Source organism: Eutrigla gurnardus (assembly GCF_963514095.1).
Source record: "Eutrigla gurnardus genome assembly, chromosome: 24".
Taxonomy (NCBI): domain Eukaryota; kingdom Metazoa; phylum Chordata; class Actinopteri; order Perciformes; family Triglidae; genus Eutrigla; species Eutrigla gurnardus.
Window position 1 is genome coordinate 10,048,692 of NC_139935.1, and position 27,870 is coordinate 10,076,561.

General features: G+C 44.1%; 2 protein-coding genes across 3 annotated transcripts in view; both read right to left on the reverse strand.

The window, feature by feature from the left end:
- The window catches only part of LOC311010058 (scavenger receptor cysteine-rich type 1 protein M130-like), a gene marked incomplete at its 3' end in the record, with an annotated part of 217,298 nt that extends 210,777 nt beyond the window's left edge, over window positions 1-6,521 (reverse strand). Inside the window, exon 1 of the mRNA XM_084004539.1 lies at window positions 6,448-6,521. Within this exon, the coding sequence (XP_083860665.1) occupies window positions 6,448-6,490 (43 nt within the window). The 5' untranslated portion in view covers window positions 6,491-6,521. The remainder of the gene's footprint in view (window positions 1-6,447) is intronic.
- A 4,935-nt stretch (window positions 6,522-11,456) lies between these two features.
- dhrsx (dehydrogenase/reductase (SDR family) X-linked) lies at window positions 11,457-27,830 on the reverse strand. Of its 2 annotated transcripts, XM_084004436.1 has the most exons (7): window positions 27,691-27,824; window positions 22,271-22,378; window positions 21,143-21,217; window positions 14,007-14,108; window positions 13,710-13,917; window positions 13,370-13,577; window positions 11,457-12,390 (listed from the first exon to the last, which is right to left on the reverse strand). In XM_084004436.1, exons 1-7 carry the CDS (start codon window positions 27,788-27,790, stop codon window positions 12,208-12,210), a joined length of 984 nt encoding a protein of 327 aa, XP_083860562.1. In that variant the 5' UTR covers window positions 27,791-27,824; the 3' UTR covers window positions 11,457-12,207. The 2 variants fall into 2 exon arrangements, with proteins under 2 accessions (XP_083860562.1, XP_083860561.1); XM_084004435.1 differs by lacking the exons at window positions 11,457-12,390; window positions 13,370-13,577; window positions 13,710-13,917; ... (1 more) ...; window positions 21,143-21,217; window positions 22,271-22,378 and adding an exon at window positions 22,949-25,201 and having other exon boundaries at window positions 27,691-27,830.
- Between the last annotated feature and the right edge of the window lie 40 nt (window positions 27,831-27,870).

The following is a 27,870-nucleotide window of genomic DNA, read 5'->3' on the forward strand; positions in this document are numbered from 1 at the left end:
TACCCCATAACCTTTGTGAGCCGTAAACTGCTTCCCCATGAGAAGAATTATGCGACCATAGAGAAGGAGGACTTGGCTGTTAAGTGGGCGGTGGAAAAACTCTGTTACTATTTACTGGGGCGGGAGTTCACGTTGGTCACTGATCATGCTCCATTAAAGTGGATGGCCAACAATAAAGACAGAAATGCCAGAATAACCCGTTGGTTTTTGCACCTGCAGGATTTCCGCTTTACAGTTGAACACAGGGCTGGAAGGCTACACGGAAATGCTGATGCCATGTCCAGGAGGGATGACTGCTGGTGGACCGCCGCTCCCCCGGATGGTGGGGAGCTGAGGGGGGGGGTGTATGTGAGAGCCCTGCTCATGCTCAGCACCTCACAGGGCCTCCCATCAGCCAGCTGAGGCAGAGGGGAGGGGTGGTGAGGGGGCGGTACTACCCCAGGTGTCAGCAATCCACAGGACAATCAGGTGATTGCCAGCCTTCATATACCCTGCAGAAGCAGAGGAGGGGTTGGACTGGAGCAGTGAACAGAGCAGAAGCACGAGGAGAAATCACTGAGGAGCAAGCAAACGGGTCAGTGGGAAACTTCACCCTCCACTAACCTCTGGTCTCTTTTGTTTCCCCCTCGCTCTGACCAGGAGAGCCAGTACCGAGCCCCCTGAGCAGCCACCAAGCCGAGGAAGATTTCAGTTGTTTGTCGTCCCTCACCCCTTTTTTCAGTTCCCTTCCCCACCCCCCACCTGTTAAGAATAAAAGACCCCAAGTGGGCTTCACCGCAACGCTGTGTCCAGTCCCTTCTGTTCCTCTCTGTCTACCCACTGCTCACTCGCACGGCCAAGCGGCCACACATTGTATTTTCCCGATTGGAATGGAGGACCACAAGGCGGTCGCCTGTAGGCAGAGGGGCCGTGAGAGAATTTCCCTGCCTGAATGTAAAGATGGACACTGAAGTTGCTAAGAAACTGCCTGACAGGGTTTTCGCTCTCACACTCCACAAAATGTAACTAATGATTATGCTTGAGATAAGCATAAACAGGAGGGAATGTTATAACATTTTGTATAACCTCATGTCTTAAAGTTTTCTTTGTTCAGGTTACAGCTTTATGTGTTGAACTGTTTATTACTTTAGTATCCCCATGGCTGACCTAAATGTTATCAGAGGCCTGGTAGTCATGATGTCTTGTTCTACATGAAGGTTAACTGTCAGTGACGCGTTATCTCCTGTGCCTTTAAAAGACTCAAGTCACAACAGTGATTTGAGCACTTCCTCTGTAGCATCCTCACACGTTGTTGCATTGTAACTGCTCCTCTTGATCAAGATTAAAGTCAGACGTCGACTTTACTTATGTCTCCGATCTCCTCCTTGGGTGAATTTATTCGTTTACGGAAAAATTCTTTTAACACTAATAAAGAACTCCAAACGAGTACATGTACATCTAGATACTGTACATTGTGTTATCCCACTGGTCACAACATGTTTCTTCATTCTGTGACTTCAGTGAACAGAGTTGAGTGATTGTAAATACATATATCAATACTAAACATCTTAAAGATTATGTGTACCAGAAATATTAGTCTTATCTTCATATTAACATACTTTACTAAGCTTTTTTTGTCGGAGCTTTCATGCAGCCATCCTCCACTACAGGTGCAACCAGGAAGTAATCAGCTCTGGTCATGTGACATTTACACTAAACATGCAACACTGCACATATGTCATTGAGAGGTTTTATTCAATACTTTCTGGAAATGGATCGATACAATATTCAGTAATGTTTTTAGGACCTGTTAACTGAAAATGTTTTCATGGTCACTATAGAGACCGATTAAAAGTGCACAGCTTAACCAATGTTAATGTTATTTAATTTACCTGACAATGTTCCTCTCTCAGCCTGAACCATCATAATATCAAATAAAAAGGATACAAATTATGATCTCAGGCTCCACTTTAATCAGATCAGTTAGTTACGTCTTCTTTGTTCTTTAGGATCAACAGCAGCTGGTTGCTAAGCAACGGGAGTGGCAAAGTGTGAGGGCGGGAACAGCAGGTGACTCAAACAGGAAGTCCTCTGTAGATCAGACCGTCTCGGCCTTCACGTTCTACGTCAGCTGTGTTCTCTGAAGGATGAGGCCGCTGAATTTAGACACAACTATTGTGTTTCCTGTGACCCCTCCACAATAAAAGTTTATCTAGTTGAGGTGTTTTAATGTGAAGCAGCAGCATTTAAATGCAGCTCTGACACAGAGTGAACAGGAAACAGAGGATGATCAATCAGATGGACTTACACACAGTAACACTGATCACATGCTGCATCGTTTGTCACAAGTCTGAATATATGGCGGACTAACAACACCAACCGCTGCACAGAGAGATGCTTACTGAATATACATACAGTGATTGTAGAAATAATACATGTAACCACTTCAAAACATTCATTTCACAAATACTTATTTAGAACAATGATAACTGCAGCTTAGAGAAACAAAAGTAGACACTGGCTGCAGCCCAACCCTCCCACAGTAGAAGAATGGACAGATATGATTAATGATAGATACTGAATGGGAAGAAAATCACCTTTTCACTTCATATACAAATGGATAAATTCACAAAAATATGGTCAAAATGGGTTTCCTTCATGAAAAGACACAGACGGATCTAAGGGAAGTAACGGATTAAATATGAAAGTGTCCTCAGCTAATTGAACGGTCATTTTAAAAGCTGATAGACAATCTCCCTACAAAGGTGTTTTCTCTTTTCATGTATTATTTTCCCACACACCCCTGCTCTATTTCACTTGTTCTAATGTTGGGAAAAACCTGATTCTTATCCCCTCCTCTCCAATGTTTTATTTTTATAGTTATATATAATTATCCATGTACATGTGTACACAATCGCACTTTGTGTAAAATGTCAATGGAATGAATGAATACATGGCGCTTTATAAGAACATTTACGGTAAACATATTCTCAGCCCCTCCTGTTCTTTGACCAATGAGCTGACAGCACACTCACACACAAGTATGACAATCCAGAATCCTGCTCATCTCATTGGTCGAGGTACTGTTGCTTGCGGAGGAGATACCGGAAGACAACAAAGCGGCATGGACGACAGTGACGTTGACAGTGCTTAACAGGTCTCGGGCGGTACACCTTCTAGCAGCAATGCAACTACTCCTCCGAGGAAAAAACAGAAAAGAATGCAAAAATACCGAGAGGAATGGGAAGAAGGAAACACGTGGGTGGAAATAGTGCGCGATAACGTCTATAAAGCGTGCTGCACTGTGTGCCCGTGGACTTTTTCCAGCCCATGGTGGACTAACTGACCTAAAGCAACATGCTTCCAGTGGTGGGCACACAAGAAACACAAGGGACACCAAAACGAGGGGAACCCTAGACCAATTTATTGTCCACCAGGCAACGCCAGAGGCAGATATGGTATAAAAGGATTTTTAACCCTCGTTAAGGTTAATATGGGAAGTACAATGCATTTCTGAATCGATGGAGAAATATATCATAATATTATTTTCTGTGTAATAAAAGAGTACAATTGCTAGATGAGTAGGCTACATTAAATAGATGAATTATTGCATTAATTGTGCACTATGTTCTGCTTTGTATTGTTTTATATTAATTGATACAGTTTTAGGTTAGGCAGGACAGATATTTATTTTATTCTGTTTGAGTCAAATAGTTAAAAAAATCGCTTCACACAAACAAAAAAGTGCCAAAAAGATTCACTACGCCAGGAAGGGTGAAGACAATCTCATTGGCCCTGCCAATGAGGTGTCCCTTATTTATTTTTCAGGGAGTTGGCAACCCTATTTGAACCAGACCCCAGCTGTAATTCAGTCTGTCAGCCGCTAGAGGGAGCTAGAGGACCATCAATCCGACCGTCCGAATACACGGAAGTACATCTCTCATGTGAAGAGATGCACAAAGATGCTCCTGAAGTACAAAGCTACACAAGAAACACAAGGGACACCAAAACGAGGGGAACCCTAGACCAATTTATTGTCCACCAGGCAACGCCAGAGGCAGATATGGTATAAAATGATTTTTAACCCTCGTTAAGGTTAATATGGGAAGTACAATGCATTTCTGAATTGTATGGAGAAATATATCATAATATTATTTTCTGTGTAATAAACAAGTACAATTGCTAGATGAGTAGGCTACATTAAATAGATGAATTATTGCATTAATTGTGCACTATGTTCTGCTTTGTATTGTTTTATATTAATTGATACAGTTTTAGGTTAGGCAGGACAGATATTTATTTTATTCTGTTTGAGTCAAATAGTTAAAAGAATCGCTTCACACAAACAAAAAAGTGCCAAAAAGATTCACTACGCCAGGAAGGGTGAAGACAATCTCATTGGCCCTGCCAATGAGGTGTCCCTTGTTTATTTTTCAGGGAGTTGGCAACCCTATTTGAACCAGACCCCAGCTGTAATTCAGTCTGTCAGCCGCTAGAGGGAGCTAGAGGACCATCAATCCGACCGTCCGAATACACGGAAGTACATCTCTCATGTGAAGAGATGCACAAAGATGCTCCTGAAGTACAAAGCTGAAATCTAAAAACTGCAGTTTAAGAGCAGCAGAGAACTTTACAGAGGATAACATGTTTGAGAAATATAATTTGAAAATGTTCTGGAATGTAAGGGAGCCTTTTCTGGGTCATGTGTTCTTGAGATGTCTTATGCATTTATTCTAAAACTTCGTACAATGTACAAATGAATAAACACTGTCCAGCTGGACACATTAAAGTGCATGAACATTAATAACATGTCTTATATAAACTAGAGGTGGGGAAAAAATCAGGCAGCGGGCGGCCGCCGCGGATCCGCTCCGGAGAACCATAAACTCTTAGACACACCGACGGGAGTCTAAAAAAACCTGTGCACCCAAAATATCGATATTTGCCGTCAGTGTATCGATTATTTATTGCGACAGAGAGCACAACAATATATTGCAATATTGATTTTTTTTCCCACCTCTAATATTACCTAAAAAAATAAGGAAATGAACTGATGGCCAAGACCGCTGGCCTCTCTCTCTCCCTCTCTCTCTCACCCCCTCCCTCCCTGACTCTCTCTCTCCCCCTCCCTCCCTCACACTCTCTCTATCTCCCCCTCCCTCCCTCACTCTCTCTCACCCCCTCCCTCCCTCCCTCACGCTCTCTCTCTCTCTCCCCCTCCCTCCCTCACGCTCTCTCTCTCTATCTCCCCCTCCCTCCCTCACTCTCTTTCACCCCCTCCCTCCCTCCTCCCTCACGCTCTCTCTCACCCCCTCCCCCTCTCTCCCTCACTCTCTCTCTCTCTCACCCCCTCCCTCCCTCCCTCACACTCTCTATCTCCCCCTCCCTCCCTCACTCTCTCTCACCCCCTCCCTCCCTCACGCTCTCTCTCTCTCTCCCCCTCCCTCCCTCCATCACGCTCTCTCTCTCACCCCCTCCCTCCCTCATTCTCTCTCTCTCACCCCCTCCCTCCCTCCCTCTCTCTCTCTCACTCCCCCTCCCTCACTCTCTCCCCCCCTCCCTCCCTCACTCTCTCCCTCCCTCTCTCTCTCTCACCCCCTCCCTCCCTCATTCTCTCTCTCTCACCCCCTCCCTCCCTTCATCACGCTCTCTCTCTCCCCCTCCCTCGCTCACTCTTTCACCCCCTCTCTCCCTCACTCTCCCTCCCTCTCTCTCACCCCTCCCTCCATCATGCTCTCTCTCTCCCTCCCTCTCTCACCCCCTCCCTCCCTCACTCTCTCTCTCCCTCCCTGTCCCTCCCTCACTCTCTCTCACCCCCTCCCTCCCTCCCTCACTCTCTCTCTCTCTCCCTCCCCCTCCCTCGCTCACTCTCTCTCACCCCCTCCCTCCCTCACTCTCTCTCTCTCCCCCTCCCTCCCTCACTCTCTCTCACCCCCACCCTCCCTCACTCTCTCTCTCCCCCTCCCTCCCTCACTCTCTCTCACCCCCTCCCTCCATCATGCTCTCTCTCTCTCCCTCCCTCTCTCTCTCTCACCCCTCCCTCCATCATGCTCTCTCTCCCTCCCTCCCTCTCTCTCTCTCTAACCCCCTCTCTCCCTCACTCTCTCTCTCCCCCTCCCTCCCTCACTCTCTCTCACCCCCTCCCTCCCTCACGCTCTCTCTCTCACCCCCTCCCTCCCTCACTCTCTCTCACCCCCTCCCCCTGTTTTTAACAACTATTTGAATAACTATTCGAATTTAGAATATTTGTCGACAGCCCTACTTCCCTGTGATCAAAATCAAGGAAAACATGATTGATGTATACATACTAAAAAAGAAATAATAAATGACTGAAATGGAATGAAAACCTCAGATTGGATGAAAACCCCATGGAGTGGAGCCTGGCGGTGTTGATGTATGTGAGCAGTTTGTTCTCATTTAAAGATCCAACACAAATAATATCACATCATCTTTAAAGCAGAGTCCTACCTGAGATCCACAGCAACAGCACCAGCACCAACAGGGGGTCCATGATGTGCAGGTAGACCGCCTGTCTGCCCGCCTGTCTGTCTCTGCTCTGATAAAGACCTGTGCTGTCCTAGATCTGCGTACAGGAAGAGGTGGAGCTTTACTCTTTACTTAGAAACATTTCTCAGAACTGCATTTCTGGGAAACCAAAAAACTTTTAATCGGACAAGAATCTGCCTACTGAGGACATATTATATGACTGTTACTATGACAACCAGGAAACCAGGAGATGTTCCTATGAGATTAATGCTGTCAGTGTGGTCTTATTATTTCCGCTCGATGTTTCAACATCAAGTCTTTCAGAGGAGACTGGATTACAGCTTATATTAACTGTTGATGGATCTATTGAATGTTTTAGTAATCAATCATTGAGTCTATAAAACACCAGTAAACGGTATAAAATGTGCAGCCCAGTCTGTCAGAATCCGAGGTGAAGTCTTTAAATGTCTTGTTTTGTCCGACCAACAGTCCAAAAGCCAAAGAGATTCAGTGGATGTGGATCTCTGCAGGAAGCTCCGAGCTGTCCATTCCTGTTGGATTCCTTCTAACTTCTGAATTCAAACATCGTCCCTCAAACTCGTAGCAGGAAAATGTTGATGAGAAACGGTGCAGGATGATATTTGAGTGTTTCAGTGTGTCGTCTCCTTGTTGACTGCAGTCTGTGTGTAACTGCTGCTGTAACTGACTGTGTCTCAGTCAGTTCACTGACATCATGTTTCAGTCTGACTTTGACTTTCATTCGTCCTTCATAAAGCAGCAGGATGTTTTCAGCTCTGCTGCTTTCTTTATTCAGAACACGTAGAACGTATATTCTGAATATATATATATATTTACTACTTTAGTATTATTTTAATGGCTAAGCATTGTAAACATACATCATTAAAACTTCAGCCAGTATCTGGACCTCTGAGGCCTGTACTAGGAAGCAGGATTTGGGCTTAGCGAGGAGCATGTTATGTTCCTGATAAGAGATCAACGTGGAGAAAAACACCGCCTACTGACCAATCAGCTCTCTTGGTGCGCAGATTTAAAAAAAGAAGCTCGGTGGATCGTGGATCGGGTCTCTGAGGAGAACTAGAGTGTTCAGAGACCGGCAAAACCCTTTTTCTGTCCCTGACAGTGTTTTATATGAGAGATCCAGATTCTCATCAGAGGGAATGACTTATCTGTGTCAGCGTACAGCCTACTGACCACTTTGAATTATGTTTTATATTTATTTGATTTGCTCCCAAGTCCGTTTTACACCGTTGGGATTACAGCTGAAAGAATGAGGCTGATATTGTCATAAACCACATTATAAGAATACATCTAAGCAACACATTCATTTGTTAAAGTTATTTTTTGCCTTTTATTGCAGGAGGACAGCGTGAGAGTTAAAGGGGTGAGAGAGAGGGACAACATGCTTTAAAAGAGGACCTCAGGGCGGATTCAAACCCGGGACCGCTGCAGGGAGCCTCGGTACATGGGGCGGTAACTCTACCACTGAGCTATCAGCACAGTTAACATGTTGATTTAATCAGTCAGATCTAGTAGTGCTCTTATGACGGGGCATCATATTATACGACTAGTAACACGTTTTTACCAGCTGTCCTTCCTGCATGTTGCAGATGAAACTGTTGCTTTTTACTGTATTATTTGTTTAACTTCTTCATATTTCTGTAAGATTATGGTTCGCTCCTCGTACATGAAATATGCCTCTCTGCTGCCGTAGACTGATCCATGTTTGTGATTGGTCAAATGTTGCAAACCCCGCCTCTTTTATGTGCACATGATCATAGCTGGAAAGGGTAACCCTGGTTGACTTACAGATAACCAGCGTGGTGTGACCTCTGACCTCTGATTGCCTTTGTTAGGGTTACTTAAGCTGGATAACTGGAAGATACCTGGTATGTTGAACTCGCTTTTTAGTACAGGCCTCTGGACTCTGAACCTAACCCCGACTCTGAACCAGAAGAGTTTTGATTTAATCCCACAGACACAAAAAGAATGTGGCTGCAGCTGAAAATGAAGCATAAGAATATTGTGCAGCCTAAGACATGGTTTTAATCATATTTCACATATTAAACAGAGTTAATATCAGTGGCTATTTCTACTTCCAACAGAACGCTGCTTCTACACACAGAAATGTCCTTAAACATTTCAGAAAACTCCCGCTTGCAAGACACCTAAGAGTTCTGCAAAGAATCTGGTCTGAGATTATGATATGAAATAAAGAAATGTAAGGCCGGAGAATATTGTTCAGATGTGTGATGGATGGTGAGGTAAAACTGAAGAGTTCTACTAAGTAATCAACATCCTCTCCAGACGCGAGGCTGCTAGAATCACTTGTGCTTCCATATCGATGGTTGACGAGGAAAGGACTCTGCAAGTTTCCACAGCTGGTTCAGGATCAGCAAAATGGAGGAGACAGATTGGGAGAAACTCAGTTTGTTGAAGAAAACCTGCCAGCGAGCAGGTTAGCTTCACAGAGTCAGTTACCATGGTAACAGTTTACTGATAAGGAAACGTCAGCCTGTTAAAGCCTGAACGTATTAAGTGTATGTTGCAATAACAGCTGAGTGGAAGGAGAGGCGGTTTGAGGGGGAAGGGGGTGGAGCTGCTGATACAGCTGATAACGACACACACGTGCACGCGCTAGTGCTCGAGACGGCAGAGTGCCAGAAAACTTCCCCTACCGAGTCACACAAACACACGTCTGCATTATTGTAACTCACCATCTCAAGTTAAAACAACTTGAATATGTTTATATTAGGAGTGTCAACGTCTACACGTGTAAACGGGTACATGGAAAATAAATCAATAACCGTTTACACGTCATTTTCCTCCTCCTCGTTTATTTCTCACCAATATACATATATACGCCTATAGTATTTTTAGGGGTGATAATGTTGCCTGAAAGCTTCAGATAATACAATTAATTAACTATACAATTAAATGTTCCCACAAGTGCAGTTATCCGCATACATCAGGGCTAGGGGTGTCAACTAGGGATCGACCAATTATCGGCCTGGCCGATAATATCGGCCGATATTCGGCATTTTTGCGATCATCGGCATCGGCCGTTTTTTTCACCGATAACCGATATAATTAATGAATGTATTTTAAAACGCGCTCCTTTGGCTCTGATGCAGCCATCTCTGCCTGAAGTCACCACTCTCTTGGTTGTGTAACAATGTCCCGCCCAACAGCCCTCACTGATTGGTTACTTGGCACACTAGGCTATTTAATGATGGCCCACCGCTACATTAGAATTGCCGCAACCGCTTTATTGCTGGGGCCAGACGCACAATAATAATAGGAGACCCTTATGGTTATCATTACTTTGTGGGAATAATTAATCTCCTACCCGGTTTATCAATAAACAACACCAGAGGTGATTATAGCCTATAAATTTAACACCACACGCTAACCTGTCCTTGTTTGTTTTCAATCGCCTCTCCCTCAGCGCTGATGCTCTCACTACACTATGATCACACAGAATAGATGTTAAATATTCGTCTTTTTGCCGGTCCCTCGTAAAGTCCAGGGAAATGATGGGCCATTTCAATGAGTCAGGCAGAGAGCACACGTCAAGTTTTTTTCAATCAATAAATTTACCGTCGCGTCACGTGTGTAAAGTAGCCTTTATTGTTTGCATTTACAATTGCCAAGTGCCTTATTCTTATTTATGTAATATGACATACAGTTCTAAGCACAAGAGTGTACATAGATTCTAATGTATGTTTAATGTATGTTCAATGTATGTTATTGCTACTGGATGCTTGAATTTCCTTCGGGATCAATAAAGTATATCTATCTATCTATTTACATTTAATGTTCTGAGATTCCGAATATGACTTAATTTCTCTAAATATATAAATAAATATAATAATAAATAACGAACTATAAGTGAAAAACTCTGGTAAGCACTGAAAGTTGTATCTTTATTTACTCATTATGCTGTTTTATGTAAAATTTTAATCCGAAAAGTAACTATTAAATCTATAAAATGAATGTAGTGAGCCAAGGTTCCGGCCACCCTCTTTATTGGTTTGCTCTTAATCAGGCTGGATCAGATGTAGCCTGAGAGGGAGAGAACATAAGACATCATTAAATAAATGTTATTCATGTAGGCTATCATAACAATATTATGTAGTGGAGTGGAAGTTTAACAGACAGTTTTGCTCTAATAAATGAATTTTCTCTTTTTTAATTCTCACTCTTTCTTTTTGTCTCTCTTTCTCTAAATCCTCATTACAGATGGATGGATCAAAGAAGCGGGTGAAAAGTACAGTATGGCAGTATCTCACACAGCCAACCCCAAAGGCAGTGTGCAATACCTGCAAAACAGTGTCAGCATGGGAGGAACAAGTGCAAAAACATTTAACATTTATCATGTTATTATGCACCGCAGGGAGTTGAACCGCATCTCAGTAAACTGAAAGTACCATCACCAGTGTCTTTATCAATTAATATTGGTGTTATTTATTAATTTTTATACATGCATTTTATTTGCATTAATATATACCCATATCCATTGTCTACCGCTTATCCTGTATTCAGGGTGGTGGGGGGGCTGGAGCCGATCCCAGCTGTCATTGGGAGAAGGCAGGGTACACCCTGGACAGGACGCCAGTCTATCACAGGGCCGACATGTAGAGACAAACAACCATTCACGCTTACATTTAATTATTATTAATTAAATTATTTATTCATTTTTATTCATAAATTATATTTACATAAATTACTATATTAATTGTATTTAGAAATATGTATTTAATTTAATTATATTTACATTAATGATATATCAATATATTTACATTAAAAATATATCAATTATATTTAAATTAATAATATATGAATTATTATTACATTTTTTGAAAAGAAAATGTACACTTCAACACTCAAATACAACTGATAAAATAAAGCAATAAAATACAATTGTATAAATATGAATGAAAAATAAAGTCATACAAGGCGATTTGTTTATCAGTGTTTATTTATGGCAGGACATCTTTCTCTATCTGTTGATATGATAAATGCAAACGATTCACATAATACAAATCAATACACACGTGAAAAAGTCAGAATTCAGAGAAATCACGTTAACTCAGTTGCGTGCAACAAAAAAACATAACTACATGTTATTAATCAACTCTCAATCTTCTAAAACAGCTGGTCAATGTAGTTTTGAATCAAATATCACTCAAACAGAAGTAGAAAGTGCACTTGTCTGGGACTATTTTAAGTAGCGAATTAATCCATGTTTGGTGTTCTGGTATTTGAAGCGGCAGCGTGGCCGAAAATGAAAAATATAGATGTGTGCGTATGTGTGTACGTTTTCATTCAGTAAAGAAAACATACTTATTAATACTATATATTCATTTCTGCCAGTAGATGCTACACTGGCCCTTTAAGAGTCAGGTCCAACGTAGTGATTCTTCATCCGGTACGGTCGGTATAAAATGACTTTTGGCAAAGACTTAAACAAATTAAAATGTATTAAAAACATGAGTCGTCACAACATATGACACATATTAAATCGCAAATATGGATACATCAATAAGCGAGAGAATATCGTTGGCAGGCTTCAATAGAAAGTCACTGCTAAGGCATTTAGGAATCTCATGTGCCAAGCTGCTCTGTGGCCAAGCTTGGCTTCGAAAAGTTTGGTTCAGTGTCTGTAAACGTGACAACCAGGACTCGGTTCAGGGAGAATCTATGGGGGGGGGGGGGGATCCGTCAGGGCTCCTGAAGGCCCACCAGCTCACAGCTCTTCTTCCACAGCCGGGCCTGCAGCTCCGAGTCGTAGGATGCGTCGGCGGACTGCGTCTTGTGGCCGTTGTAGAGGTAGCAGGCCCCCACGCCCTCCAGCTCAGCGGCAGCCGTGGCGTAGATGGATATGGACGCTCCCTCCGCTGGAGTCTGAGACAAAGAAACAACCCGGACTGGATGTGAGAAGTCATTTCCATCGTTGCAATTAGAATAAGACACGGGCGCATTTCAAGGAGGGTACGGTCCCTTTAAATCCACGACAGCTCGCTGTCCCTTTTCTTAATGCATCAAAACCAATGAGAGCTTAATTAAGAGGTTAGATCAGAGTCCTATCTTGATATAAGCGGTGCATAGGGCCCCCGCAGCCACTAGGGGGCCCCCAAGATGCAAGTTTTTTCCTTTCTCTTTGAATTGCATTTTTTTTCTACCTTTTATTATTATTTTCTGTCGGTTTAACTTGCTCGGGTCAACTTGAGAAGTTTAATTTGAATTAGAGAGAGGTTTTCACAAATATAGGCTGTTTTCCTCTTTAAGTGAAACAGAAGTATGCATCTCAACAGATCATCTTCAAGGTTTGGAATCCCCCCCCCTCCATCGTAGTTTGACAAACAGAATCTTGTACAGGGCCCCCTCCAACGGCAAGAAACGTCTCTGGATTAGGTGTATAAGGTACGATGCGGGTCCGTTTCCACACAGAAAATGGCAACAAAAATCACGGGAGCTTTCCTTCGTATCACGCAGCAGATTCGGAATTTATTGGAATTTTGTGAATCGTCATGAACGTCGTGCTGGATTGACTTGAAACTAGAGGTTGAGACCATAAACTCACATTTACAATGTTTACTGAGATAATTAATCAAAGAGAGAAGAAGGCTCATTTTCCTCATAGACTTCTATACAATCGGAGGAATCGCCCCCTGGGGGCCATCAGAGAGAATGCAGGTTTAAGGCACTTTAGCATTGGCTTCACTCTTGTTTTCACTTCCTACTTTAAAGAATAACTAAACCCCAAACCACTGGTTTTCAGTTGAAAACCAATATATGATTCAACATTTTTCCCGAACCAAACTATTAAAATGGTTTTTTTTTGCCATATACGCAGAGCTAGGATAGACAGTAAAGCAGGTACCCTGAACAGGATCTTGGCCACAGGCCTCTTCAGAGCCTGTGCGAGGCTCCACAGGTTGTCGTACAGCGCCGTGTCCACCATGCCGGGGTCCACGGCGTTGACGGTCACCGGGAATCCGCCGGCCGTCAGCTGCTCCTGCAGGCAGTAGGTGAAGAGGACCAGGGCCAGTTTGCTTTGGGCGTAGGCACCGTGGGAACTGTAGCAGACCCTGGAGGGACAGGGAGAGGGTCTTTGTCAGAGGATCGAGAAAATCAACAACGGAAGTAGAGTGGATGCCCTCTGTGTGTGTGGTTATTAGAGCTTCTCTGTGCTCACGGCCACTGCCATATTTTCTTCTCACCTCCGGTTTAAGTCGTCCATGTTCACGACTCCGGCGTAGTGCGTCGCCGACGACATGTTGACGATCCTGGAGCAGCGGGCGCGTCGCCCCGACCTCTTCAGCGTGTCCAGCAGCAGGTTGGTGAGCAGGAAGTGGCCCAGGTAGTTGAGCACAAAGTGGAACTCGAAGCCGTCCTCCGTCTGCCTCTCGGGGACCATCATGGTCCCGGCTGCACCGGAGAGAGAGACGCCGTTAGCCCACGTAGCGCGTTAGCATGCGATGGTGTTTCTTTCTTTTTTTTCTGTTGCCGTGGCCTACCGTTGTTGACAAGGACGTGGAGGGGGAGACCCCGGGCCTTGAAGGCCTGGACAAACTGCCGCACCGATTTCAGGGAGGTCAGGTCTACGAAGACGAACTCGGCTGTGAACGGAAAAACCTTGTGAGCATCAGGAGTCTTTCATCAGCATCGTTCACTTTCTACCAATTCCGTATTTTAGGATTGATTTTCAAAATAAAAGCAAATAGCTCAGATCCTCACAGACTCATCAGGGGATTATTTTCATCATCATTCATTCATATGTTCATGTTAAACCCATAATCGTGACCTACAGTATTTTAAAAGATTTATTAATATTGTATTTGTTTCTGTGTTCTGTTGTTTGTATTTAAGTACTACACTCTATCAATGACGGCGAGGGGGGGGGCAAGCAGACCCTCCTGTCAAAGGCTGCGGCCCCCCTTTTGCCCCCCTCCCCTCGAAATATTTATGGATTAAAAACTATAACAAATATAGAACAAATTAAGACACTGAGACATCAACAATCAATCATCTGTAGAAATATTGCTTATAATGTTCCTATGGTGATTGGGTTTTTTTTTTCCTGTGTCTTGAGTGGAGAGTGAGGAGGAGGAGTTTAGAGGAGAGGAAGACAGGAGTGGGGAGTGAGTGAGGAGGAGAAGAAGGGAGGAAGAGGAGAGGAAGACAGGAGTTGAGAGTGAGTGAGGAGGAGTTTAGAGGAGAGGAAGACAGGAGTGGGGAGTGAGTGAGGAGGAGTTTAGAGGAGAGGAAGACAGGAGTTGAGAGTGAGTGAGGAGGAGAAGAAGGGAGGAAGAGGAGAGGAAGACAGGAGTGGGGAGTGAATGAGGAGGCGAAGAAGGGAGGGAGAGGAAGACAGGAGTGGGGAGTGAATGAGGAGGAGAAGAAGGGAGGGAGAGGAAGACAGGAGTGGGGAGTGAATGAGGAGGAGAAGAAGGGAGGGAGAGGAAGACAGGAGTGGAGAGTGAGTGAGGAGGACAAGAAGGGAGGAAGAGGAGAGGAAGACAGGAGTGGGGAGTGAATGAGGAGGAGAAGAAGGGAGGGAGAGGAAGACAGGAGTGGAGAGTGAATGAGGAGGAGAAGAAGGGAGGGAGAGGAAGACAGGAGTGGAGAGTGAGTGAGGAGGACAAGAAGGGAGGAAGAGGAGAGGAAAACAGGAGTGGGGAGTGAGTGAGGAGGAGTTTAGAGGAGAAGAAGACTTGAGTGGAGAGTGAGGAGGAGGAGTTTAGAGGAGAGGAAGACAGGAGTGGGGAGTGAGTGAGGAGGAGAAGAAGGGAGGAAGAGGAGAGGAAGACAGGAGTGGAGAGTGAGGAGGAGGAGTTTAGAGGAGAGGAAGACAGGAGTGGAGAGTGAGTGAGGAGGAGAAGAAGGGAGGAAGAGGAGAGGAAGACAGGAGTGGGGAGTGAATGAGGAGGAGTTTAGAGGAGAAGAAGACTTGAGTGGAGAGTGAGTGAGGAGGAGTTTAGAGGAGAGGAAGAAGAGGAAGACAGGAGTGGAGAGTGAGGAGGAGGAGTTTAGAGGAGAGGAAGAGGAGAGGAAGACAGGAGTGGAGAGTGAGTGAGGAGGAGTTTAGAGGAGAGGAAGAGGAGAGGAAGACAGGAGTGGAGAGTGAGGAGGAGGAGTTTAGAGGAGAGGAAGGAGGAAGACAGGAGTGGAGAGTGAGGAGGAGGAGTTTAGAGGAGAGGAAGAGGAGGAAGACAGGAGTGGAGAGTGAGGAGGAGGAGTTTAGAGGAGAGGAAGGAGGAAGACAGGAGTGGAGAGTGAGGAGGAGGAGTTTAGAGGAGAGGAAGAGGAGGAAGACAGCAGTGGAGAGTGAAGGAGGAGGAGTTTAGAGGAGAGGAAGACAGGAGTGGAGAGTGAGGAGGAGGAGTTTAGAGGAGAGGAAGAGGAGGAAGACAGGAGTGGAGAGTGAGGAGGAGGAGTTTAGAGGAGAGGAAGAGGAGGAAGACAGGAGTGGAGAGTGAGGAGGAGGAGTTTAGAGGAGAGGAATAGGAGGAAGACAGGAGTGGAGAGTGAGGAGGAGGAGTTTAGAGGAGAGGAAGACAGGAGTGGAGAGTGAGGAGGAGGAGTTTAGAGGAGAGGAAGAGGAGGAAGACAGGAGTGGAGAGTGAGGAGGAGGAGTTTAGAGGAGAGGAAGACTTGAGTGGAGAGTGAGGAGGAGGAGTTTAGAGGAGAGGAAGACAGGAGTGGGGAGTGAGTGAGGAGGAGAAGAAGGGAGGAAGAGGAGAGGAAGACAGGAGTGGAGAGTGAGGAGGAGGAGTTTAGAGGAGAGGAAGACAGGAGTGGAGAGTGAGGCGTTTAGAGGAGAGGAAGACAGGAGTGGAGAGTGAGTGAGGAGGAGTTTAGAGGAGAGGAAGACAGGAGTGGAGAGTGAGTGAGGAGGAGAAGAAGGGAGGAAGAGGAGAGGAAGACAGGAGTGGGGAGTGAATGAGGAGGAGTTTAGAGGAGAAGAAGACTTGAGTGGAGAGTGAGTGAGGAGGAGTTTAGAGGAGAGGAAGAAGAGGAAGACAGGAGTGGAGAGTGAGGAGGAGGAGTTTAGAGGAGAGGAAGAGGAGAGGAAGACAGGAGTGGAGAGTGAGTGAGGAGGAGTTTAGAGGAGAGGTAGAGGAGAGGAAGAGGAGAGGAAGACAGGAGTGGAGAGTGAGGAGGAGGAGTTTAGAGGAGAGGAAGGAGGAAGACAGGAGTGGAGAGTGAGGAGGAGGAGTTTAGAGGAGAGGAAGAGGAGGAAGACAGGAGTGGAGAGTGAGGAGGAGGAGTTTAGAGGAGATGAAGGAGGAAGACAGGAGTGGAGAGTGAGGAGGAGGAGTTTAGAGGAGAGGAAGAGGAGGAAGACAGCAGTGGAGAGTGAAGGAGGAGGAGTTTAGAGGAGAGGAAGACAGGAGTGGAGAGTGAGGAGGAGGAGTTTAGAGGAGAGGAAGAGGAGGAAGACAGGAGTGGAGAGTGAGGAGGAGGAGTTTAGAGGAGAGGAAGAGGAGGAAGACAGGAGTGGAGAGTGAGGAGGAGGAGTTTAGAGGAGAGGAATAGGAGGAAGACAGGAGTGGAGAGTGAGGAGGAGGAGTTTAGAGGAGAGGAAGACAGGAGTGGAGAGTGAGGAGGAGGAGTTTAGAGGAGAGGAAGAGGAGGAAGACAGGAGTGGAGAGTGAGGAGGAGGAGTTTAGAGGAGAGGAAGACAGGAGTGGAGAGTGAGGAGGAGGAGTTTAGAGGAGAGGAAGACAGGAGTGGAGAGTGAGGAGGAGGAGTTTAGAGGAGAGGAAGAGGAGGAAGACAGGAGTGGAGAGTGAGGAGGAGGAGTTTAGAGGAGAGGAAGAGGAGGAAGACAGGAGTGGAGAGTGAGGAGGAGGAGTTTAGAGGAGAGGAATAGGAGGAAGACAGGAGTGGAGAGTGAGGAGGAGGAGTTTAGAGGAGAGGAAGACAGGAGTGGAGAGTGAGGAGGAGGAGTTTAGAGGAGAGGAAGAGGAGGAAGACAGGAGTGGAGAGTGAGGAGGAGGAGTTTAGAGGAGAGGAAGACAGGAGTGGAGAGTGAGGAGGAGGAGTTTAGAGGAGAGGAAGACAGGAGTGGAGAGTGAGGAGGAGGAGTTTAGAGGAGAGGAAGAGGAGGAAGACAGGAGTGGAGAGTGAAGGAGAGGAGACCAGAAGGAGAGAGAAAACATATTTAGTGAGTTAAGAGACAGTTGTAAGAGTATACTGTATACAACTATACACTGTGCTACAATTCTCAGTTACACTCTTGTAAATCCACAGATGTTCTCTGTGGTGGATTTGTATTGTTTTTTGTGCTTGTTGTTTGGCACTTCATTTCATTAAAAGTAGTTAAATATGCTTGTGTTTGTTTTATGATAAACGTTTAGTAACATGCATTTGACAATATGTAGTGTATCAGCACGGCCAGGGGAACAGTACATCTATATCTATTATAGTATTATTTGTTGGTGTCAGAATTCATAGCACCTCCTATAAACAATCAGACCCCCTCATTGCCCCCCCAATAATTATTTTCTAGTGCCGCTGCTGCACTCTATATATGTATAATACCTCGTACAAAAGATTTTTTGGCAAACAAATCATTCAACTCCGGAATTTAATTTTATTAAGACTAACATTATTTATACTTACATTATTGATAACCTACAAAAGCTACATTATGTTATCCTGTAATGAAATATGATGTTACAATGATGCCATTCCACTGCCACTTTAAATTAATCACTTTTTATTATAAGTTTTAATAACTGATGACCGTAAATTTAGAACGATGGAACCTACACATATTTTGCAGCTGCCCCAACAGATATTTATCACAAAATTATCCCAATAAAATGTAAAATATGCTTAAAAAAAATATCAAAACATCCTGGAATCACTTTACATTTAGATAAGAAATAAATATTTTAATTGGGTCACGGCAAGGGAGAAGGTTTGATTTTGAGATTGGTGGGGACACAAAAGTGCTCCAAGGCTCACGGATAAAAAACGATCGTTAACAAGATGATCATAAATCATAACTACAGAAGGCGAGAACTGCCGCGGTTGCAATTGTTTTTAATAGGTAGGGGCGTCACTAGGTTTTAAGGAGAGGGGTGGCTTAGCCCCCAGGAGATGCACAGAATGTGAGCGAACGTTGGACTGGATTTCAGTGATGTGGGCGTGCTCTATATGAACAAGTGGAATGGACTGGATGACGATGCACGGACTCTGACTTTCTACCGCTTCCACTATGAAGTGAAGGGAAACTAAGATTTATGATCAAATTCAAGTTAATAATAACTGGTTTATTTATTTAAACTCATATTCTGGCCACATTATACTGAATTTGTCCGCACTTTTTTGTGAATTTTTTTTTTTTAATAAATGAACATAAAAGTATCTATTTAAGGGGGGCTGAAGCAAAATAAGGCAACGAAACCCAAAAGAGCTTGTTATGATTCACAAAAACGCCAAGATAAAAACCGAGGCAAAGCGAGGGTCTATATAGGGGATGCATTTGAACGGTGGAGACAGTTGAAAGCTGAGAGGAATTTGAAATCGGATGCAGAATTGGCTACTTTTCTTCTAGACAGGTAAGGTGAGCTTGGCTAACTAAGTTAGCATCATAGCTTGACGGGGATGGACATTTCGAATACTTTGAACTGTCGAGTAACAACGTTATTCATTTCTATCATAGAAACAAACGTTAGCAGCATAGACGTCGGAACTAGGGGCCGCACCCCCTCCCATCCGCCCCCCATCAGCCTCCCAGCGCTCCCAGCCTTGCGCAGGTTGAAAACCTGGCTGCGCAACAGTAGGGAGCAGGAAAGACTTACGCATTGTGCTCATCAAAACTCTACACTATGTTAATTAATCGCTGTTGTTAGCAGGCTCCATGAGCTGGACACCGACTCACGGAGCGGCTCCCGGTCGGTCAGAGCACAGCCGACCCCGGCAGTCACCGAGGATCAACAGCTGAGCGGCGGCGGCGAAGAGGCGGAGGCTCCGCTTTTATGTCCGCATCATACCGCTTTGGGTGCGTGTTTAAAACAGTGGGTTTACTTCAAAACGCAAGCGTCAGATGCTGTCAGAGCGTTTATGAACAGTGTTTCAGAGCTCCCCCTAAATGTCTCAAAGTAGGCTTTCAGGTGATATCGCGGCATAACAGCGCCTTCCGGGTAAAAAAGACGTAGCCTACGGCAAAATTTGGAATGAAAGATGGCACTATTATTTCATCCCCGAATCCCATTCATAAACACAATATCTAATATCAGTTAACGAGTCATTTTCCGTTTTTAAAACGAATGACGGGATCCGAATAATTTTTCCGTTTTTCGTTCTTTTATTTTGAAGCGAAAAAAGGGACGCGACTCGTTTTGCGATTGTTGACTTCAAAACGAAAGTCGGATGGCCGCAACGTACACGGACTGTTTATCCAGTTAATCATTAGGCGCGTTTCCAATCATGCATGCGCATGCATTTGCCCCGAAATGCTGGTGATAACTTCCCTTTGCGACATGTCACATGGCTTTAAAAACTCGCGGTATCGCCAGGGTACCTCCCTCCGCATGCTTTTCTCTGCAGATGGTCTGAAATAAGTGCGGACATAAGACACTCTCCTCAACGTTGCCCTAGTTGGTTAGAATTACCACGTGGTACATGAGAAAATTCCTCACCTCCGTCAACTAGGGGAGTTCAAATGCCTCGGCTCGAATTCGTCAGCGACAAAGAAAGCAAGCGCCACTGGGTACGCCATATTCTTTGTGCGAAGTCAGTGAAGTTTCCCCTGGCGCGACAGTTTTTATATAATTATTAATGAAGTTTAAAAAAATAAAAAATAAAAAAAAAGTCTGTGAAGTGCACCTGTGTCCGACTTGACGTGGTGGGAACTTGACGTGTTTATGACGAGTTCCAGCGGATCCTCTCATGTCTCGTGCATGCATAGGCGTAAATGCATGCGATCCGAATTGCAGCCATTGTGTGCGTCTCTCCCCCGACCCTCCCAACAAAAATCCCCCCCCCCCCTCTCAGAAAATAGTTCCGACGTCCATGGTTAGCAGCACAGCTAACGCTAGCAGCATTAGCACTGTCCTGTTACGGGCATCCGGCTGTCAGCTGTCCGGCCGCCGTCCAGCTTGCTGATGGAGGATACGCCAACAGCTCTGGCAACCTCGAGTCTGGAGGGGAGGGGGTGGAGGAGGAGGCGGATACGACTCGCCGCAGTGTTTTGAATTTGAGTGTCGTACGGTTTTTGGCCACATTCTTACATATGGCGCCTTTAAATCTCGTGACCTACTCCACATGCTTCCAAAAAGAATTGGGAGAAAAACGTAATAATAATAATAATAGAAAAACGTAATAATAATAATTATTATTATTATAATAATAATGGTGGAATATGGTGGAAGCAGGAACGATTAAAGCTGTACGCTGAAATTTAAAAAAAAAGGAAAAAAAGGATGAAATCTTTTATCGTCACATAAAGCTTGTGGAATTTAAAAGCTAGTATTCAAGAACCGGGTTGGAAACTATTTTTGCGGCAAATTAAAAATAACAAAAAAATGATACTTTATAATACTTCCTGTGCCAAAATCAACAGTACACCTAAACCATATCCAAATAGTAATTTATGTATTTCCTGTTGGATGCGTTGCCTGTATCATTTATGTATTACCTTTCCCCTCTCCGCCACCACATTCTTCTTGGATCCTCCCGGCGGCCGCCGCCCCTTCTTCTCTCTCATTCCCAGCTGGAGGTGATGGAGACCAGAGACACTCGGTGGGTTGATGTCCGTCACAGATTCTTACTTCAACTCAACCAGACTGGCTAACACTCATCCGTTTACTCATTCATTCTGAGAACGAATACAAAACCCCAATCGGGGCTTTACGTAATTAAACATTTCGACTGGTGAACAAAAACGCTGCATCATGCTCATGCTAATCGCTAGCACACGCGTTCACGAATATTTAGAGTTGAAACTGCATTCCGCCACTATAACGGATCTTTCCAATAGTTTGCTAAGCTTGATCATAAAAGTAGCCAGAATGCTAGCGCTTATTAGCGTAACCCGGCCTTGCATGTAAGAATGGAAACTGCATTCCGCTACTATAATGGATCTTTATAATAGTTAGCTAACCTAGCCAGTGTGCTAGCACTTAGCATTAGCACTCGGCGGAATTGAAAGGGCCATAGTGAACGGCGAGTTAGACGTAGACCGGGCCCAGCAGTTTGCGTGGTGGTTTTAATCTTCTGAAACTGTAGCATGGAATTAGCACGCTAGCTAGCCAGGCTAGAGACACTTCAGCTAACACTCTGAGGTTTAGTTACTCATTAAGGTGAAGGGAAATCATGAAAACTATGATATATATGAACATTGGGGTCCTTCAGACAGAATACATAAACCCCGCTGTCTCTTCTAATGCCAACTTGGTTCTAACGGGACACTAACATCAGTTTCCTGTTAAAGTCCTGTTTTTGACCCGTCCACCACCCAGACCTCCTCCCTACGTTGACCTCCACGGACTTGTGATAGAGGAGCAAACATAATCAGTTTCCATAACGCTTCTTAGTTGCGTGGGAATGTCATTTTTAGGGACATCTTCTCAAAAGCCCCTAAAACAGATATTTAAAAATAGCCCCAATTGTTAAAAATTTTGGATGACATATTTTGCTATGCACCTGTGTTGTTAGGTTTTCATTTATTTACAGTAAAAATGACAAAATTAAAACATGAATTAACCTGATACAGGAAAGAAATATGTCATCCGGGCCGAAGCCATGTGATTGGACAGGAGCCTACCTATGACAACATGCATGCCAAGGGTTGCAAGATGTCTCGCTGTCTCATAACCCATCCCTCTGGTACCACCAGTCACAATGGCAACCCTTCCATTCTGCTTGGGTAAGACTGTGTGGGAGGAGAGAAGGGACCACATGAGAGCATTTCCACTTAGGAATACAAATCAAAAATGAGTTTTTTTTTCCAGAATGTTACATAAATAAACATGGACTTCCTGAACAGGAAGGTCAAATCTATAAATAAAACAAGAATCAATGAATAACAGGACAAATAATTATGATTGCATTCATACAAATGCATCAAGGTTACAATAAACACTAGAGCAAAGGTTGGAAAGAAAATATTTACTTTCATAAATTGCTTTTACATCATAATTTATGTGCCAGCGTTCAAATGGTTGCAGAGCACAACTTTTAAAAACTCATGCATTGCTATTGTTGCATTATTCTTATACTGTAGGTATTTAAATGCATCCCAAACAATATTAAATAAAGTTGAATCACAGTATTATTTTTTTAAGTAAACATTTGAAAGAAAAAAAAAACGATGAAGTGGACGTGTATTTCATACTGTCTCTGGTGGGAAAACAGCATAAGACAATACAGGGCATACTTTGCATACAAATTATAGGCCAAAAGACAGGTTATTGTGTCTATGTGTGTATTGTGTTGTGTGTTATTGTGTCTAACAGGCTCAATAAGTTTTCATACCGCTGTAGGATACACCTTGATTATAGTTTTTAATGCTTCAGCAGGTCCGACTTGCCGGCCACACAGTATGCAGGAAATAAAGTCATCAACGTGATTTTACTTTTTGCAATCTTAAGCACACAGTCATTCAAGGGGCTCGCCGAGTCTACAGTTTCCCTCCCAGACATTGTCTAAATCATCCTCGCAGGGTTCAGGCTCATAGTAGCTTCTGGAGTTCTCATACAGGAAGACCTGCTGATCTACTAAAGCTGGAGCGATGCGGTTCCTTTTCCCACACAGGACAGTCCCAGAGGAGCTTAACAACCTGTGACAAGGTACACTGGTGGCGGGAACACACCAGTACTTCTGGAGCACCTTTGGGAGGGTGGGGAACAAGGGTGCGTGACTTGTCCACCACAGTAGAGGGTCTTCATTCAGACCTAGGACTCTTTGTGACTTGTAGTTGCTCAGCTCCTCTATCAACTGTGCATGCAGCTCCTCCTGGCTCTGGTCGGTATCAGACTGACAAAATATGGCAGCCAAAGGGTTGTCCTGGGTTGAAGTGCTGGCGGATTCTCTGAGCGGTGTCTGCTTTTTGCAAGGTGGCTCGTCAGACACCAAGGCCCAATCGTCTAGGCACGATCGCTCGGCAATCTGCTTCTCAAGGATTGCTTTTGCCTCCTCTATAATGGCGCTCTCAACTTTGGAGCGCTCCTGAGTGGACAGGAAGGGCAACTTCTTGTACCGAGGATCCAAAAAGGTAGCAATGTTGAGGAATGTCGCTATTTCTTGCGATAGCTGTGTGTTCTGGGAATAAGTGCTCGATAGGACCTTTGAGATGACGTCTTTGGCCGTGCTGATCTCTTTGAGGTCCCCTTCCTTGACCTTGAGGGTGGTGTTCAACAGCATATGAAGCACGGGCCTCACTATGCTGATGGTTGGGTATCTACAAGAAGAGATCATGTTTGCTACAATTTTAAAAGGATGGAGGACTTCGATTAAGCCTTCTAACAAGGCCCAGTCAGAGGCATCAAAGCTGAAATGATGACTACTGGAACTCTCTCTAAGTGTCGTAGTTACAGCAACCTGTTGCTCTTTCAGTCTTTGCAACATCGCCAACGTAGCCAACCAAGATCTACTCTTATCCAGGATGAGTGCACACTGAGCGAGGCCGTGCTGCTTCTGTTTTTCCCTCAGCAGATACATCGTCGGCTCTCTGAAATGGTCGACGAGTTTGCGGCAACGTCCCAAAAAGCTGTCGACTCGCGGCAGCTGGAAGGCGTCGCCCATTGCGCGATTGACGGTGTGTCCGAGGCAAGGCATTTCCACCGACAGTTCCAGCAGCGAGCACGCTTTGACGATGTCGACTGAACCATTTGTGGTGGCGCCGCTGACTTTATGAGTTATCCCCCACTCAACGAACGCTTCGTACATCGCTCTGGTGATGTTCTCGGCTGTGTTGTCTTCTTGTACTTCAAAGGTTTTAAGACACTTGTTGGTCATAGAGAAGCCAGCTGTTCTGCTGTAATTAACTGAATGCATAGAGAGTGAGATATACGTCCTATTCTGGGTTTGGCTTTGCCAAAGGTCTGTAGTGACGCCACAGTTCACAACCCCGGCAAGTTCACTAAAGACCATGTCTCGGGTTCGGCAGTACATCTGAGGAAGCATTTTAACTGCCAGGTCTTTTTTGCTTGGCGGACAGTACCCGGGGTCGACGATGCTCATCAAGGCCTTGAAAGTAGGCTCTTCAACTACAGATACGGGGTACAGCCCCTCACAGATGAAGTTGATGACAGCTATCGTTAGATCATTGTGTCGCCTGTTCTCGTAGTCCAAACTCTGCCTCAAGTTTGCATCCTGGGATGGTTGCTGAACATGTAGAGGTGCGGGCTCGGTCTTTATCCTGGAGAACGCTGTGGCGAACGCCTCGCGCATTTGATCTGTGTTGCTCTTGACAAATTCGCTGAACTCTACTGGATGGTTCTTTTCCAGGTGGTATGACAGATTGGAGGTGTTTCCGGAGTAAGCGATTTGACTCATACACACGCGACAGTATATCCGTTTCCAGTGCAATATGCAGCCGTCCGCATCGGTGTCAAAGCCAAAGTACTTCCAGACTTTGCTCTTTGCCCGAGGGTGCGAGACCAGATTAAGGCCAGAGCACGAAGGTCCTGAACTTTTACCCTCCATTGGTTCCTTGGGTTAGCAAACCACTTGGATGCCTTGACCTATTGAGCACCTAATGAGAATAGTGAAATACACATTTGAGGATGTTGATAAAAAACATTATAGTCATTGTGAAGCTACAGTGAGATGGGACATTGTTCAGTTATTCTTGAATGCACATAATAAACTAGATCGGAGTGAAACATCAGATTAAGGCAGAATATCAGTTAACTTGCTTACCTGGCAGGAATCTATAAAAACCCAGTTTATGTACACTCACTTGCCAGTTTATTACAGATTTCTGTAACCAATACAGCCGAATACCACAGTTCTGCAATATATTCTACCATCGTGACATAGCGGAATCATGCTTAAGGGTTGTTAAATCAATTGTATAGCCGTTCTGGCAGCTACACAGTTCTAGTAATTCACTTTTTACACTCTGATTATTGAATTTGACATCATTACTGCTAGAACATGTGAGTCTAACTGCTATGGGTTCACTGTGGCAAAGCTTTACAATGGTGTCCAGTATTCTCTCTGCTAAAGGGTTTTTCATTGACCCTCTGAGGGCTGATCCCCTTGAGCCAAATTTGTGAAATTGGGATATATAAATAAAATTGTCTGTGTTTGACTTTGGCAAACATTGCAACAAGACAGACTTTTGTCTACAGTTTAAGTGACTATCCAAACCATTTGGAGGTGAAACTAAAGGAGGTCAAAGTTAACTAAACTATTTGCTGGAAAGTCTGTACAATGTGAAACAGTCTCACTTTTACTGTTTACACTGCTGTAAGGCTGTACTTTACTAGTGTTAGCTTCTCTGCTAACGCTAGCTCCACTGGTTAATGTTTAGGTAGAAGGATAATGTTTTAAGGAACATATATCTCCTGCCGACCTCCCTGGGTAACAAGTTAGTTTGCTACTTGTTAGCTATGCTACAAGCTAGTGTAGCATATAGGTGTTGATTTGCTGTAAGGCTGTAACATAAGCGTCTCTGCTAATGTTAGCTCCACAGGTACATTTTTTTGGTAGAAACCTAATGTTTAAGGAACGTATACCCTGCCAACCTCTCTGGTTATGGAGTTAGCTTTGCTACAAGCTAGCGTAGCATATGTGTTGATTTGCTGTAAAGCTGTAACATAAGCCACTTTGCTAATGTTAGCTCCACAGGTTAATCTTTTGGTAGAAACGTAATTACATTTAGGTAGTTTAGCACGTTAACGTTAAGCCACGACAAGCTGAGAAGAAAATGAACCCGATGGAGCTACTTCCTGCTTCAACGTTGACCTTCATTTTCACTGTTGAAGTGGTGAAATAATTGACTTGTTAAATCTTTCTCATATCCAGTATAACACTGATGTCAAACTGGAATTTTTTTCTTAAAAAGAAAAAAAACACGTCACGGTCAGGCTTGAACTTTTCGTCATGGTGTGGGATATTCCACATCATAAAAACAAGAATTTGGGAAATCCTCTTACCAGCTAAACAGCCTGCATTCTTTGTGCGATTATAAGCGCTTAAACCTCAAGCCCTACACATTTCACGCCGGGGACACAATCGTCTTTTTGTCTCACTCTGGTGTCACATGCTTTAACATTAAGATGACACACACACGACTGGGCAGCCGCTCTTCATTCATCGTTGTTTTCAGTGTTTTGATCAAAATCATTCTAACTCAAGTTTATTACATCTCGTGTTCTTAAGACCGTTATAACTTCAATCATCGATTCTGAAAAGCTGCGCATTAAGCTGTGATTAAATTGGGAACATTTTCGTATTCATATTGTGACAGGATTTTGACCCAATTGTGTACAGAAAATTCCTGAAAATGTAATCAAATTTGGGATTAACGTGTAATAAAAACCGAATAATATAATAACTTAACCAATGATGTTATTTCAATGCAAGTTTACATTGAGTAAAATGTTGTTTAATTACTTTCATCATCAATTTTGAAACAAAAATGACCGGCATGGTAAAGTATGTACATCATCGGTCAAATTGTTATTACAATATCAGATATTTATGACATTTTCAATCAGGTTAAGTGCTACTTTTATGATTATTTTTGGGTACTACAAGGCTTCTTCTACACTGACAGCAGTGATGGGTGACGTCAGTTATTGACATGGTGTTAAACCTTTCAAAGTAAGGGCAATATTCTAGCAGCTCTATAATATTAGACCCCCTCGAGTCTGAATGTCAATATTCTGTGCAATGTCAACATTTCATATTTCCCTAAGTTAAATAATGTAAACTCACAAGTCTGCTTATTCGTGGTTTACTTATATTTTATATACATATTTAATATACTAGCTATATTGCGTGAACGGCTCTCACACTCGAATAATATGTATGCCGAACTGAAGAAGAACGACGTGATTAAAAAAACATATTACAAAAATGACGCAACTGTTTTGCTAAAATACGTTAATATAGCGTTATTGACAAACTGTCACATAACGGAGTTCGGCGCGGAAAAGACGCGTAGTGTGGACACCGGAAGTTATAATTTTTAAGGATATATATTAGCAAACGGGAAACATAAATAGACCTTACCTGGTAGCGTAAAAGATCGGTTGAACATCTGATAGAAGAGAACTTTCATCCCGCATAAGTAGAGCCTGAGGAGAGGCACCAGCACTGACTGCAGCCACATCTCTGTTTCCGACCGGACAGCTTCCGAGTCGCGACTGTGCTGCACTTGAATGAGTCCGATGCGGCGCCGGCCCCCGGATT